Source organism: Coregonus clupeaformis, chromosome 40, assembly GCF_020615455.1.
Source record: "Coregonus clupeaformis isolate EN_2021a chromosome 40, ASM2061545v1, whole genome shotgun sequence".
Taxonomy (NCBI): domain Eukaryota; kingdom Metazoa; phylum Chordata; class Actinopteri; order Salmoniformes; family Salmonidae; genus Coregonus; species Coregonus clupeaformis.
The window spans coordinates 19,734,507-19,752,856 of record NC_059231.1 but is presented as its reverse complement, the minus strand read 5'-3'; the positions used below and the strand labels follow the sequence as shown (position 1 = coordinate 19,752,856).

The window sequence follows — 18,350 nt, the reverse complement described above, 5'->3', positions numbered from 1 at the left end:
CCCCTTTGAATCAGAGATGGGGGGCTGCCTTAATTGACGTCCATGGTGCCCGGGGAGCAGTTGTTGTTGGGGGTTAACTGCCTTGATCAAGGGCAGAACGGCAGATTTTTCCACCTAGCCAGCTCGGGGATTCGAACCAGCGACCTTTCGGTTACTGGCCCAATGCTCTTAACCGCTAGGCTACCTGCCGCTCCAGTGACCATTATATAAAGATATTATCCGTGAGGATCCGATCGCCTGCACAGGGGCGTAAACAGACTGTTGGTGGTTAGGCGTTGTGTGGTGTGGTGGGGAGGAAATACCCCATTAGGAGGGGGTAAGGGGGTAGGGGGAAGGATGGGGACACACCCTGACATGTCAGTTCTCAAGGTGAGACTACCCACCCACAGTGTGTCAATATCACTACGATACATCCAACACAGAACACAGGACCCCCTCTCCCAAACACACACACACACAACTCTAAGGCTCCAGCGTGCCTCCCTGCCTGTCACCACAGACAGACCACACATGTCCCAGCTGCTACTCAGCTCAGTCACTCACACAAATACACTCACTGTACACTACACACACATTATTTTTATACTATTCTCCCCCTATTATACCATACTGTATGTGTTATTAGAAGTACTTTTGGGGGATTATATGAACAAATCGGACAACCCAAAAACAAAAGGACTCAAGGGTAATTAATTATGAATTTACCACTGCACTATAACATTTTAATTATGAGCATGGCTGATCGTGGCTGATCATGGCTGATCATGGCTGATCATGTCTGATCGGGTATCTGAGCATGGCTGATCATGGCTGATCATGTCTGATCGGGTGTCTGAGCATGGCTGATCATGGCTGATCATGGCTGATCGGGTGTCTGAGCATGGCCTGTCATGTCTGATCATGGCTGATCGGGTATCTGAGCATGGCTGATCATGGCTGATCATGGCTGATTGGGTGTCTGAGCATGGCCTGTCATGTCTGATCATGGCTGATCGGGTATCTGAGCATGGCTGATCATGGTTGATCTGGTATCTGAGCATGGCCGGTCATGTCTGATCATGGCTGATCGGGTGTCTGAGCATGTCCGATCATGGCTGATCGGGTATCTAATCGGGGGGTGTATGACTATCTGTGTGTGTAGAGTATGCCAGTTTTTTTGTACATTTACTTTGTAGTCATTTAGCAGACGCTCTTATCCAAAGTGACCTACAGGAGCAATTAGGGTTAAGTGCCTTTCTCAAGGGCACATCAACAGATTTTTCACCTAGTCGGCTCGGGGATTCGAACCAGCGACCTTTCGGTTACTGGCCCTACAGTCAGGCTACCTGCTGCCCCATATCTACAGTACCATGTGACATGTACTATACTGTATGTGCTTGTCCATTAGATCCACAGGTGGCATTGTGTGTGTGTGTGTGTGTGTGTGTGCATGCGTGCGTGCATGCATAAGTGTGTATGTATGTATGTGTGTGTTTTCAGCCTGTGTGTGTCCAGTGTTCCCCTACCTACTCAGCCCCTCTGACACCCGTGGGGACATCATTACTTTTGTCCATGACTGACCTGACCCTGATGATGCTGACACTCTGGCTCTCTCGCTCTCCTCCCCAGCAGTACACAATCTGCTGCTCTGCTTATACCTCCATGTGATTAGCAGTAAGTGCGTCCCTCTGCTAATTTGGCAGGCCCTGCCCTTATGAATAATTTCTCAATTGTTTTTGCTAAATTGAATTCTGCTGGGTAGTGGGTACTGTGTGTGCCCTGGACTCTGCGCTGCCTGCACCGTGGATTGAGACCCCAAGAGTGCTGGACTAGATAGGGAGCTGGCAACAAGCCCCCTTCTTTCTACACACACACACTCTCACACACACACACTCACACACACACACACACACACACACACACACACACACACACACACACACACACACACACACACACACACACACACACACACACACACACACACACACACACACACACACAAACACACACGCTATTCTTTCTGCTGTCCCTCTGTCTTGTTATGTCGTTTCATTCATCTACACATGCTAACACTTTTATAAACCTATTGGTTCCTCTGATGGTCTAATTGTCAGTTTGAGGGGCTGAGTTCAGCTCTTAGCTCGGTAAACCACAGCCAGCTTAATGGTTTAATTACAGATAAGTGGAAAGATTTCCACACACACACTTGAACACACAAAAATGTCATACAGTATGCCAGCCACCCTCACAAACACAGAAACACACACACACACACACACACACACACACACACACACACACACACACACACACACACACACACACACACACACACACACACACACTTGCAGCTATATTGTACTTTCACATGATCCCAGTTACTGTAAAACAACTCAGTATTCAAGTCACACACCTATTCAACGAAGACAGGCTCAGTCACACACACACACACACACACACACACACACACACACACACACACACACACACCGCACACGAACATGAGCACGCACACACACACTCACACACACACACAGTGACTCATCCACTCCCCAGGCCTGGCGACACAGGAGAGAGAGAAGAAAAACCACACTGATTAACAGGAAAGGTGAAGTCATGCAGAAAACCAACATAAAACTGTATTTATCTGTGTGTTAATGGTGTCTCCGGTGGCAGCCCACTGTCCCAGGCAGCCCCAACACACACACACACAGACACACACACAGCGAAACACACACACCCCACCCCTGGTCTGCCCGTGGCCCCAGGAGAACCAGTCCTCGTTAAGGCTTTAGTCTGAATATTTCATGTAGTATAATTATTTAATAGTTCTGCATCTCTGTAATTTGCCTTGATTTGCGTTTTAAAAGAAAACCTTTTTCTTTAATGCAATGAACTGAAACTGAAAGAAGGAAAAAAAGAAAAAAGAGAAAACAGTTGAATTACAACTTCCAGCAGAGAGGTGGCCGGAGGTAAGGAGGGGTAGAGGGTACAGAAGGGTGGAGAAATTTAGGGAATGGAGGGGTAGAGGGTACAGAAGGGTGGAGAAATTTAGGGAATGGAGGGGTAGAGGGTACAGAAGGGTGGAGAAATTTAGGGAATGGAGGGGTAGAGGGTACAGAAGGGTGGAGAAATTGAGGGATTGGAGGGGTAGAGGGTATAGAAGGGTAGAAAAATTGAGGGATTGGAGGGGTAGAGGGTACAGAAGGGTGGAGAAATTGAGGGATTGGAGGGGTAGAGGGTACAGAAGGGTGGAGAAATTGAGGGATTGGAGGGGTAGAGGGTACAGAAGGGTAGAAAAATTGAGGGATTGGAGGGGTAGAGGGTACAGAAAGGTGGAGAAATGTAGGGATTGGAGGAGTAGAGGGTATAGAAGGGTAGAAAAATTGAGGGATTGGAGGGGTAGAGGGTACAGAAAGGTGGAGAAATGTAGGGATTGGAGGAGTAGAGGGTACAGAAGGGTGGAGAAATTGATGGATTGGAGGGGTAGAGGGTACAGAAGGGTGGAGAAATTGAGGGATTGGAGGGGTAGAGGGTACAGAAAGGTGGAGAAATTGAGGGATTGGAGGGGTAGAGGGTACAGAAAGGTGGAGAAATAGAGGGATTGGAGGGGTAGAGGGTATAGAAGGGTAGAAAAATTGAGGGATTGGAGGGGTAGAGGGTACAGAAAGGTGGAGAAATGGAGGGATTGGAGGAGTAGAGGGTACAGAAGGGTGGAGAAATTGAGGGATTGGAGGGGTAGAGGGTACAGAAGGGTAGAGAAATTGAGGGATTGGAGGGGTAGAGGGTACAGAAAGGTGGAGAAATAGAGGGATTGGAGGGGTAGAGGGTATAGAAGGGTGGAAAAATTGAGGGATTGGAGGGGTAGAGGGTACAGAAGGGTGGAAAAATTGAGGGATTGGAGGGGTAGAGGGTACAGAAAGGTGGAGAAATAGAGGGAATGGAGGAGTAGAGGGTACAGAAGGGTGGAGAAATTGAGGGATTGGAGGGGTAGAGGGTACAGAAAGGTGGAGAAATTGAGGGATTGGAGGGGTAGAGGGTACAGAAAGGTGGAGAAATAGAGGGATTGGAGGGGTAGAGGGTATAGAAGGGTGGAAAAATTGAGGGATTGGAGGGGTAGAGGGTACAGAAGGGTGGAGAAATTGAGGGATTGGAGGGGTAGAGGGTACAGAAAGGTGGAGAAATTGAGGGATTGGAGGGGTAGAGGGTACAGAAAGGTGGAGAAATTGTGGGATTGGAGGGGTAGAGGGTACAGAAGGGTGGAGAAATTGAGGGATCGGAGGGGTAGAGGGTTAATTGGAAAATTGGTGAAATTAGGGAGGATGGAGGGGTAGAGAGGACGGAGAGGAGGGAGGGAATGGAGGGACGAGAGGAGGGAGGGAATGGAGGGAGGGAGGGGATGGAGGGAATGGAGGGAGGGAGGGGATGGAGGGAATGGAGGGACGGAGGGGATGGAGGGAATGGAGGGACGAGAGGAGGGAGGGAATGGAGGGACAGAAGGGAGGGAGGGAATGGAGGGACAGAGGGGATGGAGGGAAAGACTGGAGGGAGGAAGGGGGTTTCATGGCTTAGCAGGATTGGGGGTTGGAGTCATGTTGGCTTGGCACTGGCTCTCTTCATTAGAAGAGAAGGAGGAGAGGAGAGAGAGAGAGAGACAGAGACTGAGAGAGATGGGGGAGAGTGAGAGGAGAGAGAGTGAAAGGCAAAGAGAGAGACAGAGACAGAGAGAGCGACAGAGAGAGACAGAGAGAGAGAGAGAGAGAGAGAGAGAGAGAGAGAGAGAGAGAGAGAGAGAGAGAGAGAGAGAGAGAGAGAGAGAGAGAGAGAGAGAGAGAGAGAGAGAGAGAGAGAGAGAGAGAGAGAGAGAGAGAGCGAGCTCTGGATTAAGGAACCACCAGTCAGCCCTGTATGTTTCTGTGTGTTTGGCTAGGCTCTCTCCCGCTGCCACGGACATCATCATTAGTGCATGAAGGAGACCAGGCCTCCGTGAGTGTGTGTTTGTTCCTGGTTGTGGAAGAGGGAGGGGCTTGTAACTCCCCGATGTTTCACTATCAATTTAGATATTAAGTGTTTCAATACCTCCATGTGTGGGAGTGTGTGGGGTGTGTGTGTGTGAGGTTGTGAGGAGTGTGTGGTCGACGTTAGGTCAAAAGGGAGAGCTATTTTCATCCTGTCTTTCTCTCTCTCCACAGCTGTCACCATTCTTACTCTCTTTCTCAATCTCTCGCTTTGTGTGTCTGTTTGTTTCACACAGACATAAATAAGAAGATAATAAACAACAGAAAAGAGAGGGAGGAAATCAACAACCTCTTCCTGTAAATTGCTACCCTCAAACGGCCCCCACAAATGAAATCTGAGCAATTTGGTCTGGCCTGCCCTCAATATTATTTAAGTAATACCCTGTTATTATTGAAGAAAAAACTAATGACTATTATCTTTATGTGGGTCCTTTAATTTTAATGCACCACATATTTATAGTTTAGCATTCCAGAGCAGAGGCACAGTGACTGGGCGGGGGCCCCGTCGTAAAGCCAGCAGGACAGAGCTACAGTATGTAATTGCTGCCTGGCTCTCTGACACTCCTCTTCCATCTAACAAGACAACCGGACAACAACACTGTCTATAACCCCACTGACTCCCCTGGTCTGGCTTTAATCACCTCTCACCTTTATTAACCTTGACTCTGTCCCACCCACCCTCCTTGACCTCTCGTTCGGCTCTTCTTCTCTCCCCTGCGCCCCTCACTCCTCGTCTCATTCGGCTCTTCTTCTCTCCCCTGCACCCCCTCACTCCTCCTCTCGTTCGGCTCTTCTTCTCTCCCCTGCGCCCCCTCACTCCTCCTCTCGTTCGGCTCTTCTTCTCTCCCCTGTACCCCCTCACTCCTCCTCTCGTTCGGCTTTTCTTCTCTCCCCTGCACCCCCTCACTCCTCGTCTCATTCGGCTCTTCTTCTCTCCCCTGCACCCCCTCACTCCTCCTCTCATTCGGCTCTTCTTCTCTCCCCTGCACCCCCTCACTCCTCCTCTCGTTCGGCTCTTCTTCTCTCCCCTGAGCCCCCTCACTCCTCCTCTCGTTCGGCTTTTCTTCTCTCCCCTGTACCCCCTCACTCCTCGTCTCATTCGGCTCTTCTTCTCTCCCCTGCACCCCCTCACTCCTCCTCTCGTTCGGCTCTTCTTCTATCCCCTGCGCCCCTCACTCCTCCTCTCATTCGGCTCTTCTTCTCTCCCCTGCACCCCCTCACTCCTCCTCTCGTTCGGCTCTTCTTCTCTCCCCTGCACCCCCTCACTCCTCCTCTCGTTCGGCTCTTCTTCTCTCCCCTGCACCCCCTCACTCCTCCTCTCGTTCGGCTCTTCTTCTCTCCCCTGCACCCCCTCACTCCTCCTCTCATTCGGCTCTTCTTCTCTCCCCTGCACCCCCTCACTCCTCCTCTCGTTCGGCTCTTCTTCTCTCCCCTGCACCCCCTCACTCCTCCTCTCGTTCGGCTCTTCTTCTCTCCCCTGCACCCCCCTCACTCCTCCTCTCGTTCGGCTCTTCTTCTCTCCCCTGCACCCCCTCACTCCTCCTCTCGTTCGGCTCTTCTTCTCTCCCCTCCACCCCTCACTCCTCGTCTCGTTCGGCTCTTCTTCTCTCCCCTGCACCCCCTCACTCCTCCTCTCGTTCGGCTCTTCTTCTCTCCCCTGCGCCCCCTCACTCCTCGTCTCGTTCGGCTCTTCTTCTCTCCCCTCCGCCCCCTCACTCTTCTTCTCTCCTGTCTTCCCCCAGTCTATCACCTATTCTTTAATGACTTCCTCTAGTGCCCATCTCCCCCAGTGTTGTTAATGATCAGTGGGTGTTAGCGTAACCAACCAGAGAGGAGACTAGAGACACGTCCCTCTCCCCCTCAGCTGTTTATGTTCTGGCCCTGTCTGGTTAAACAGTGATGGTGGTCTGTGATTGATGGCAGAGCAGGTGGTTGGAGTTTTACTACGAACTAATCTTACATCCAGGTCATAGGTCAAAAGTAGCCATAGTAGTGTCTATCTGAGATGGTATCTGAGATATGAAGCACTGATTGGCTCTGTCATGGGCTCAGCCAATGAGCACCACAGTTGAACATGGCTCAGCCAATGGGCATTGCTGTTGTTGAACTTGTTGAACTTGTTGTTGAATGACCTCTGACCCCTGTGGAATGGCTCTCTACTCTGTAGCTTTGATGAGGGGTCACTGAGCCCCACTAATCAGCTGTACTGTCTTTCTCACCAGGCGCTGCACAGACAACCCTCACAGCCCCTGAATGACCACTCCCCCATGCACGAGGACCCCATGCCCGTCCAGGGTAACGACGAAGGGTCACAGAACGTTGAAAGAGGTGGTGGTGGCTGCACGGGCGGCCCAGGAGTCGGTGGTGGCACAGTCGTTAAGAAGCCACGGTCGCGCACTAAGATCTCTCTAGAAGCCCTGGGCATCCTGCAGAGCTTCATCCAGGACGTGGGTCTTTACCCGGACCAGGAAGCCATCCACACCCTGTCAGCCCAGCTGGACCTGCCCAAACACACCATCATCAAGTTCTTCCAGAACCAGCGCTACCATGTCAAGCACCACGGCCGCCTGAAGGAGCTGGGGGAGGGGGCTGGCGGTGTGGACGTCAGCGAATACAGAGACGAGGAGCTCCTCTCCAGCTCAGAGGACCCAGAGTCCAGCGAGGACGGTCACGAGGAGATGTACCCCACTACTGAGAGGGAAGGAGGGTCAGCCCCTGCCCTGGCCCCGGTCCCAGGCCAGCCTTCAGTGACCAGCATGGGAGCCATGGAGGAGGGCAAGGAAAAGGGGCATTCTCATAGTCTGGGTGGGGGCCGAGCCAGCTCCCTGCCCCCTGGTAGCTCATCATCCAGCCCCAGAGAACAGGCTGACTTCCAGAGATAGAGACCCAGAGACTAGATGAGACACTGTTAAGAGATGGGCGGAGAGAGAGAGACACACAAGAGACAGAGATACACGAGAGAGAGAGAGACACTAGAGAGAGAGAGAGACACGCGAGAGAGAGACGCGAGAGAGAGAGACGCGAGAGAGAGAGACACGTGAGAGAGAGACACGCGAGACATGAGACACGAGAGAGAGAGAGAGAGAGAGAGAGAGAGAGAGAGAGAGAGAGAGAGAGAGAGAGAGAGAGAGAGAGAGAGAGAGAGAGAGAGAGAGAGAGAGAGAGAGAGAGAGAGAATGGGAACTAAAGACAGGGAGAGGGGAAAAGAGGCATAGATTAGACAATGAGAGACTCACTGACACACACACAAATATACAGACAGAAGGGATCCTAAGGAGGCCTCTTCAAAGAGGGATTTCAATGAAAATACAATATGTTACCTCAGCAACAGAGATATGCCATGAAACAGCAGTCATGTGTAACAGTTAGAATAGTCTGTTCACTAATGTTGTGAGCCAATAGACAGAGAGAAACCGAACATACACACACACATCTCACCCCTGTCCACAAGAGGAACTCGCCACATCAACAGCACTCTTGAATTGATCCAATCCCAAAACTCAGCTTCACCCAAGAGGACGGGCTCTCATCTGCTCTGTCCAATGGTTACTCTCCCTAATGTCTCAACCACACCCACATGCTGAGCACTTGTCCTTATTTCGATGTTGGATCTTGGGTCAGGCCCCTAACTGACACTCATAGACTGAATACTGGGGGCATGCTCATACTGGGGGCCTGCTCATACTGGGGGCCTGCTCATACTGGGGGCCTGCTCATACTGGGGGCCTGCTCAGACTGGGGGCCTGCTCAGACTGGGGGCCTGCTCATACTGGGGGCCTGCTCATACTGGGGGCCTGCTCAGACTGGCTGGCTAAGGAGATTTTTGGGCGGCTGTGGCTGTCCTCCTCCTCCTCCCCCTCGCCACTCCTCCATGACAGGACTCTTCTAGTCTTTGGTCTTTGACAGTGATGTCAGTTTGAGTGGGTGGTTGGATAGTGGATGGGTGTTGGGTGGAGGTAGGAACAGTGGTATGGAGGAATTCACCAATAATAAACAAATATGGTTTAAGTCCACAATTGAAGCTTATGGTCTTTTTGAAGTTGGAATCGCCCGGTCCCAACCAGCTCCCATTGCCATCCCCATGAGTTGGAGCAGACCAGACCAGACCATCCATCTAACACCCTACCCCCTACTTCAAATATGGACCATTCTCGTTATCACTCTCCAGCACTTATTCCACGCTAACCTTGTGTGTCTGCCCACTGTGGTTTATGAGGACACTACTAGCTAAATGTTTCATGGTTTAGGCGGACATAAGAGAGACAGAGGACAGCCTTGTGAGGACACTCAGGACAACAGTTACTCTGGTCTGTCCCCTCTGTCCCCTGTCCCCTGCCTACCCAACCTCTCCCTATGTGGACAGAAACAGGGAGGGACCCAATAGAACAGAGATTCAGCAACCAAACATTCAGTCACTTTATGTGCGCTAGCCTCACCCCTTCACTCTTCCTCTCTCCTTCCCCCTTCCCTCGTTCCCTCCCTCATTCTCTCTCTCTATAATTGGTGCCCACAGTGTGCCCTTCCACCACACCTACCCACATGTAACTCCTCCAACCTATTTATTGCTATCTTTATCCATTATTATGATTATCATTATTGTTGTGGTTGTTATTGTTGTTATGGTTGTTATTGTTGTTATTGTTGTTATTGCTGTCATAGCTGTTTATTTTGTACTTCTATTTTCATGCTTTTAATATTGGCTTTCCGACCACCGTGGTTGTTTTGGTAACGAGAGACGTTTTTGAGACATGAGAAACACACACTGCCGAACAAGAGAGGAAGAAAACCAGGAAAGAAGCAGTTACTGAAACGTTTATTGAGTAGAAAGGCTTTCATGTTGTGTTATGCAACTCACATGTGTTTTTCCAAAGAGAGATGGACATTGGCTGAAACGGGAGTGGAATCCAAAAAGGAAACGAAACACAACGAATAAACTGTGCTTTTGCTACAGATGTTGACAATCTAACTTTTTGGAGACATTGGAAAACATGGCAGGCTTGACCTCTGTGTGTTATGTACAAGTGTGTGTACAGTTCAGTACAAATCCATATCTGAGAGCGGGTACTTATGTCGAAGAATGCGTCCCAAATAGCACCCTATGGGCCCTGGTCAAAAGTAGTGCACTATATAGGGAATAGGGTGCCATTTGGGACACAGACAAAGTAACAGAGTAACCATTATTTCCCTGTCTGTCTCTAGGCAGCTGCTACCTGGATGACCTGTCTAGTGCTGTAATTCATTAATTAATTAATCATACAATACATTGTGTTTTATCGCTATGATTCTGTCAATCTTTATGATTCAGGGTTAAATCTTGTTTCTGTATGTCAAATGTCATGTGATCCAGTGACAGACACGCCATACACATAGAGGACCGTCACATCCATCAGAGAGTGAATACCAAGCCCTGACCCAGAACAAGTATTTTCATACTTGTCTTCCCCAGTTCCCACCCCACGTGCTGCCACAACACACACACACACACACACACACACACACACACACACACACACACACACACACACACACACACACACACACACACACACACACACACACACACACACACACACACACACACACACTCACACTCACACTCACACTCACACTCACACTCACACTCACACTCACACATTCACACACACACAAACATGCAGAGGGACTGTGGCTAGCCCTGCATTTCTCCAAGCCAATCAATTACAGGCCTCCCTAAAGCCTCATGACTGAGGTTTCTAATAAGAGCCAGCGCACAGGGACTCACAGTAATTCACATGGAAAAGCTGTTGGCTGAATGGTTGGCTGGGTAGCTGCCTAGTTGGCTGGGTAGCTGGCTGGTTGGCTGGTTGGCTGGGTAGCTGGCTGGTTGGCTGGGTAGCTAGCTGGTTGGCTGGGTAGCTAGCTGGTTGGCTGGGTAGCTGGTCACACAGACCAGTCTAGGACCAGGGCCATGTTCATTAGGAATGGTAAAATGAGTCTTCAAATGGAATATGAATATGAACATTCTTATTTAATTTAGTGCCACTGAATACCCCATCATATGCACATGTTGCCTGATGTTCTCATCTCTGGCCTTGTGTTACTGGCCCAGCTCTCCCTCAGGTCTTGTGAGACAGAATAATACACATTGCCTCTCGCCCATTTGTGTGTTCCAGTCCCTTTTGGTCCTGTAAACCATTTGGGTCTGTGCTGTGTGATTGGTCCATCAATCAGAAGCCATTAGCGGCTATCCAGAGCCCATGTGGTCTTTGTGTGACTGAGTAAAGTAGCTCACCTGCAGGGTTATTGTGATTGCTCAGCGGGCTATTACCCAACCACACCACACTTACACCAGTCAGTCAAAGCAACTGCCCCACCTCTGTCATTACTGGCTGGCCAGACGTACATGTGCATGCGCGCACACACACACACACACACACACACACACACACACACACACACACACACACACACACACACACACACACACACACACACACACACACACACACACACACACACACACACACACACACACACACACACACACACACACACACACACACACACACACACACACACACACACACACACACACACACACACACACACACACACACACACACACACACACACACACACAAACGCAGGCGCATACTCACGCTCACACATACAAAATGCCATACCACTCCACACTAATGAGTCCCCCAATCTGATGAGAAAGGTGGGGACCAGCCAGAGTCTGGTGTTTAACCTGCCACGGGAGGGGGGGGTCAAACACAGTAGACCTCTCCTCCTCCACCTCCTCTCTCCTCTCTCCTCCTCCTCCTCCACCTCCTCTCTCCTCCTCCACCTCCTCTCTCCTCCTCCTCTCTCCTCCACTCTCCTCTCTCCTCCTCCACCTCCTCTCTCCTCCTCCTCCTCCTCCTCCTCTCTCCTCTCTCCTCTCTCCCCCCTCCACCTACTCTCCCTCCTCCTCTCCCTCCTCCACCTCCTCTCTCCTCCTCCACCTCCACCTCCTCTCTCCTCCCCTCTCCTCCACCTCCTCCTCCTCTCCTCCTCCTCCTCCACCACCTCCTCCTCCTCTCTCCTCCTCCTCCTCCTCCTCTCCTCCTCCACCTCCTCCTCCTCCTCCTCCTCCTCTCTCCTCTCTCCTCCTCCACCTACTCTCTCCTCCTCCATTTGCAGAGCGTTGCTTGTCAAACAATAGGACCAAATGTTCCTGATGAGCTGAAGTATCGGGGTCATGTGCCAATCCCTCTTTCCTCTCCTTTTTTCAATCTCATCCCCCTCTCCTCCTCCTGACTGAGGACAATCACAGCTCACGCTGTGGCAGCAGGATAATTAGACCTAAAGGATGGCACTCCATGGTTGGCCTGAACGAGGTGAACACTTTCTCTCTGTGTGACGTTGACACCAGAACACTCAATCAGGAAAGGATAGACACACACACTACACAGGGAGACACACACACTACACAGGGAGACACACACTACACAGGCAAACACACACATGCACTCGTGAATAGACCTACTCTCTCTCATGCTGTGATCGATCAACGTTTTGTTGCAGTTTGATTCAGTCAGACAGAGTGCAGCAAATTAATTCCTACCGCTTTAAGTTTTTCTTGGTTGTTTTCATGTTGGATGGGGAAGGGGCAGATATTTCAGTTTTGTTTTCTTGCAGTGCCTCTTGACTAAGCACAATGCTCCATCAAACCTTTATGAAACAATGCATTCAGACAGGTTACTCTACTTAACTGATAGTTCTAATTCAAATGATCAGTTCTGCAGCCATCATTCCTTTTCTTCACCAACTCATTGCCGACAATGTGAATCAGAATTTTTGCCTGGTACTTTTTGCATTCCTTGTTTATTCATGCCAGTTGTCACTAAGGGATCATTAAAACGTTTAACTTATGTGCATTAATCTTAAGGCTCTTATGTTTTTGTAAAAAAATACTGTTGATATTTTATTTTTCAAATTGCTGTCGTTGTTTAAATAAAGTGCATCCAATTAAAAGAAGACTGTTGTGTCCATGTTCTGAGCATGGATGAATCTGGATGGGTTCCATCGTTTACACCATCCTTGGTCTTGCATTACAGAGTATTGTTTGTTCTTCAAAGCTAGTATTTGATTGCCTGAAGACTCAAACTGAATTCTTCCGCTGCTCTGTGTCCCCTACATACTTCAGTCTGAGACTGTCATCGTTGAAGTAATTTGTGGTGACGTCAAAATGAGGGGCGTTGTACAAAACAAAGTCATCAGCGATTGGGTAATCTCTAACCAATCAGAGTTAGAGAAACTAACGTCCATGGGCATGGCGTAGCGTTTGGCCGGAGCAAGGAGTTTGGGTAGCCAGGCAAAGTATTTGAGAGTGCTTCGCCTTTAGAACTAAACAATGCTATGATATAAAAGGGTGGATGAGGTCTTGGGTGGAAGAGGAGGTGGGGATTTGAGGACTTTGGGCAAACCATGGTGTGGCCACAGGAACCAAATACTGTTTCATGTGTACATAAAGACAATTAAGACCCTTTTGGGTGGAATTGACTGGAAACAGTCCGTCGATGATAACAATGTAACCTTTCTTGTTTATTCTGTAAAGGAATACTTCTTAGAAAACAGTTAGCATTATGTAGAAGTATGCCATGGGTGTTCCAAAGTGGAATTACAAACAAACTCTGTCCGTCGCCAGCTCCCTCTAGATTGGCAGACACATTACGGTTCATGCCCTCTTTTAATAAACCACAGTCATTAGACTAACGAAGACCATTATTCCTATTATGTAATTTGACCGATATGAGGCTTTAAGTAGCCACCAACTTGGAATTCATGTGAGAAGTACTGATTAAGACCCTCTGATCGATAGCATTTTCTCCACTAATAATCCTGTTCAAACTGTCTACAAAGTTATCACTCCTGCCCCTATTCCAAACGCAGGATGATGTTTATTGTCATGAATCTTGCCCTGGAGGCAGCTCTGCAGAGTGGTCACTACCTAGCACAGTCACTAAGTCATAAAATCTGATTTTAAACCTAACCCTAACCAATTTTTACCTCACCCTTCTCCCCTCCCCTCTGTTATTCCTCTCCCCAGCTTTGCGTTGCTGTCTATCTGTCCCCTGGGTTGCTCTGGTTTTCATTCAACGGCAGCTCCCCAATCTCTTAATTCAACTCATTATTCGCTCAATTGGTGGGCTTTAACCCTTTGGGCCGCAGGTCCTGGAGCTGGTTGTCATTAGCCAGGGGATTTACGTCGGCAACGAAGGGAAACGGCGATGGCAGCGGGGTAGAGAGTTGTAGGGGTGTCAGAGTGAAACTGTTTGGGGAATGAGGAGACAGCAGCGTCACAGCGGCCAGACCACCCAGACATCTGTGGTTCTGTTCTGCTGTATACTATAATCCTCTACTCTATTAATATAGTTTCTCTCTCTCTCTCTCTCTCTCTCTCTCTCTCTCTCTCTCTCTCTCTCTCTCTCTCTCTCTCTCTCTCTCTCTCTCTCTCTCTCTCTCTCTCTCTCTCTCTCTCTCTCTCTCTCTCTCTCTCTCTCTCTCTCTCTCTCTCTCTCTCTCTCTCTCTCTCTCTCTCTCTCTCTCTCTCTCTCTCTCTCTCTCTCTCTCTCTCTCTCTCTCTCTCTCTCTCTCTCTCTCTCTCTCTCTCTCTCTCTCTCTCTCTCTCTCTCTCTCGACATGAAGGTTAGGGTTAGGAACCTGTGGCTCAAAGGTAGGTATCCATGCTTATCTTCAGCCTTTTGGCCCAAGCAGTTGACAGTGCTACACCCACCTTTTCCACCTCCCTCTCTCCCCTCTCCCCCTCCCATTCTCTACCCTCTCTACCCGTTCTCTCTCTCCCCTCTACCCTCTCTCCTCTTCCCTTCCCGCTCCTCTGACGCAGTAGATATTTTTGTGTTTATAATTAGCCAACCACAGAGTACTGCATGTCAAGAAACATTAGGGGCCCATGTGGTCATGGTTTCTAGTGGACACAATAAACAGCATCATTGTTTCAGACTGAGAGGTTTGGATATCATTATATTGTCTTGTGTAGAAAAGCCCAAACTGTCTGTGGGGCTGTCTGTGGGGCTGTCTGTAGGGCTGTCTGTGGCGGTGTATAGGGGCTGTCTGTGGGGCTGTCTGTGGGGCTGTCTGTAGGGCTGTCTGTGGCGGTGTATAGGGGCTGTCTGTGGGGCTGTCTGTAGGGCTGTCTGTGGGCTGGGGGGGGGGGAAATGAGAGGAGCAGGGAGGATGAGGGGGAGGGAGGGGGCGGGAGGGGGCACAGGTGCATCGCTTACCATTATTACCCACAATGCAGCAGCTCTCTGTGGCGCCGGTTCACACACCTGTGATCTCCCACTGACATACAGACAGATACACACATGTATACACAGACTACCCATGTGTATACAACACAAAAACACATTTACATAAGTATTCAGACCCTTTACTCAGTACTTTGTTGAAGCACCTTTGGCAGCGATTACAGCCTCGAGTCTTCTTGGGTATGACGCTACAAGCTTGGTACACCTGTATTTGGAGAGTTTCTTCCATTCTTCTCTGCAGATCCTTTCAAGCTCTGTCAGGTTGGATGGGGAGTGTTGCTGCCAGCTATTTTCATGTCTCTCCAGACATGTTCGACCGGTTCAAGTCCAGGCTCTGGCTGGGCCACTCAAGGACATTCAGAGACTTGTCCCGAAGCCACTCCTGCGTTGTCTTGGCTGTGTGTTTAGGGTCGTTGTCCTGTTGGAAGGTGAACCTTCGCCCTAGTCTGAGGTCCTGAGCGCTCTGCAGCAGGTTCGCATGATGCTGCCACCACCATGCTTCACCGTAGGAATGGTGCCAGGTTTCCTCCAGACGTGATGCTTGGCATTCAGGCCAAAGAGTTCAATCTTGGCATTCAGGCCAAAGAGTTCATCATACCAGAGAATCTTGTTTTTCATGGTCAGAGTCCTTTAGGTGCCTTTTGGCAAACTCCAAGCGGGCTGTCATGTGCCTTTTACTGAGGAGTGGCTTCCGTCTGGCCACTCTACCATAAAGGTCTGATTGGTGGAGTGCTGCAGAGATGCTTGTCCTTCTGGAAGGTACTCCCATCTCCACAGAGGATCTCTAGAGCTCTGTCAGAGTGACCATCGGGTTCTTGGTCACCTCCCTGACCTAGGCCCTTCTCCCCCAATTGCTCAGTTTGGCCGGGCGGCCAGCTCTAGGAAGAGTCTTGGTGGTTCCAAACTTCTTTCGTTTAAGAATGATAGAGGCCACTGTGTTCTTGGGGACCTTCAATGCTGCAGACATTTTTTGGTACCCTTCCCCAGATCTGTGCCGCGACACAATTCTGTCTCGAAGTTCTACGGACAATTCCTTCAACCTCATGGCTTGGTTTTTGCTCTGACATGCACTGTCAACTGTGGGACCTTATATAGACAGGTGTGTGCCTTTCCAAATCATGTCGAATCAAATGAATTTACCACAGGTGGACTCCAATCAAGTTGTAGAAACATCTCAAGGATGATCAATGGAAACAGGATGCACCTGAGCTCAATTTCGAGTCTCATAGCAAAGGGTCTGGAAACGTATGTAAATAAGGTATTTTAGTTTTTTATTTGCAATACATTTGCAAAAATTTCTAAAAACCTGTTTCGCTTTGTCATTATAGGGTAGTGTGAAGATTGATGATAATTATTTTTATTTAATCCATTTTAGAATAAGGCTGTAACGTGACAAAATGTGGAAAAGGGGAAGGGGTCTGAATACTTTCCGAATGCACTGTAAGTGTTCAGATTTACTGTCGTTTAAGTAAGTGGGTTGTGGTTGCGTTGGCTTTGATTTGTCTAATCATATCATGATCTTTGTCAGGCACAATCTTCAATATGAGAAGACTAACAGATTACAAATACATCATACCCACTGCAGTTTTCTAAATCCTGGAATAACTCATCTCTACTGTGCCATTAAAGATACATGAAGAGTGAAAATGTAATGATGTCATCCATCACAAGACCTTACAAACACTTCAGTTGAAATGGTATCACACACCTACTGAAAGAGTATCACACACCTACTAAAATAGTATCACACACCTACTGAAATAGTGTCACACACCTTATCACACACCTACTGAAATAGTATCACACACCTACTGAAATAGTATCACACACCTACTGAAATAGTATCACACAGCTACTGAAATAGTATCACACACCTACTGAAAGAGTATCACACACCTACTGAAAGACTATCACACACCTACTGAAATAGTATCACACACCTACTGAAATAGTATCACACACCTACTGAAATAGTATCACACACCTACTGAAATAGTATCACACACCTACTGAAATAGTATCACACACCTACTGAAATAGTATCAAACAATTGGATTGAGATCTTGTGACTGGGCAGGCCACTGCAGTAAGATGAATTCACTGTCATTCCTGGACAATCCTAGCCTTGTGGCATGGGGCATTATCCTGCTGAAAGAATCCATTCACAGATGGATACCCTGCTGCCATGAAGGGATGCACCTGATTGGCAATGATGTTTAGATATCCTGTGGCATTCAAATGTTGCTCCACTTTTATCAAGGGGCCCAATGTGTGCCATGAAAACACACCCCACACCATCACACCACCACCACCAGCTTACAGTGTTGACACGCGGCATGATGGGTGAATGTACTCGTCATTTTCTCCATACCCTAGTCCTCCCATCAGCGTGAAACAGCAGGAACCGGGATTCATCAGACCAGGCAATGTTTTTCTAATTCTTCAGTGTCCAGTGTTTTCGTTCCTTAGCCCACTGCAACTGCAGTTTCTTGTTTTTTGCTGAAAGAAGTGGAACTCTGTAAGGTTGCCAGCTGCCATACCCCATTCGTGTCAAGGTACAATGAGTTGTGCATTATTTTATGGGTCTTTGGGCACCAATGTTGTACTGGACTGTCAGTTGACTAACTGTAGCCCGTCTGTTGCACTGCACAATTCGTGTCAGCCTCCTTTGTTCTCTTTCATCAATGACCCATTTTCAACCACTGGCCTGCCATTGGCTTGAAGTCCTTTGGGTGGTGAACCATTCTTGATACACACGGGAAACTGTTGAGCTTGAAAAGCCCAGCAGCGTTTCAGTTCTTCACACACTCAAACCGGAGGTGACTGAAAATGTTGTGTTGTTTGATGCAAGAAACCACTTTACAAAATAAAATGCATTATTATTCCTATACCATTATTACAGAGAATCAGACAAATTATGCTACCCTCTGCCTATTGGCTACTTAGCTTATTTAAGCCTGCCTCAAAATACAACACTGCCCCTTTAAGACCAAAAATAGCTCTTTACCTGACTTGCTTTTCAAAGATGTCTAGAAATGTACATGTTTTGTGCTCT

General features: G+C 48.7%; 1 protein-coding gene across 1 annotated transcript in view; it reads left to right on the top strand.

Annotated features, from left to right (window-relative positions):
* The window catches only part of LOC121554922 (DNA-binding protein SATB2-like), a 102,010-nt gene extending 94,062 nt beyond the window's left edge, over positions 1–7,948 (top strand). Inside the window, exon 13 of the mRNA XM_045212029.1 lies at positions 7,223–7,948. Coding sequence (XP_045067964.1) covers positions 7,223–7,882 — 660 coding nt within the window. The 3' untranslated portion in view covers positions 7,883–7,948. The remainder of the gene's footprint in view (positions 1–7,222) is intronic.
* The last annotated feature ends 10,402 nt before the right edge of the window (positions 7,949–18,350 follow it).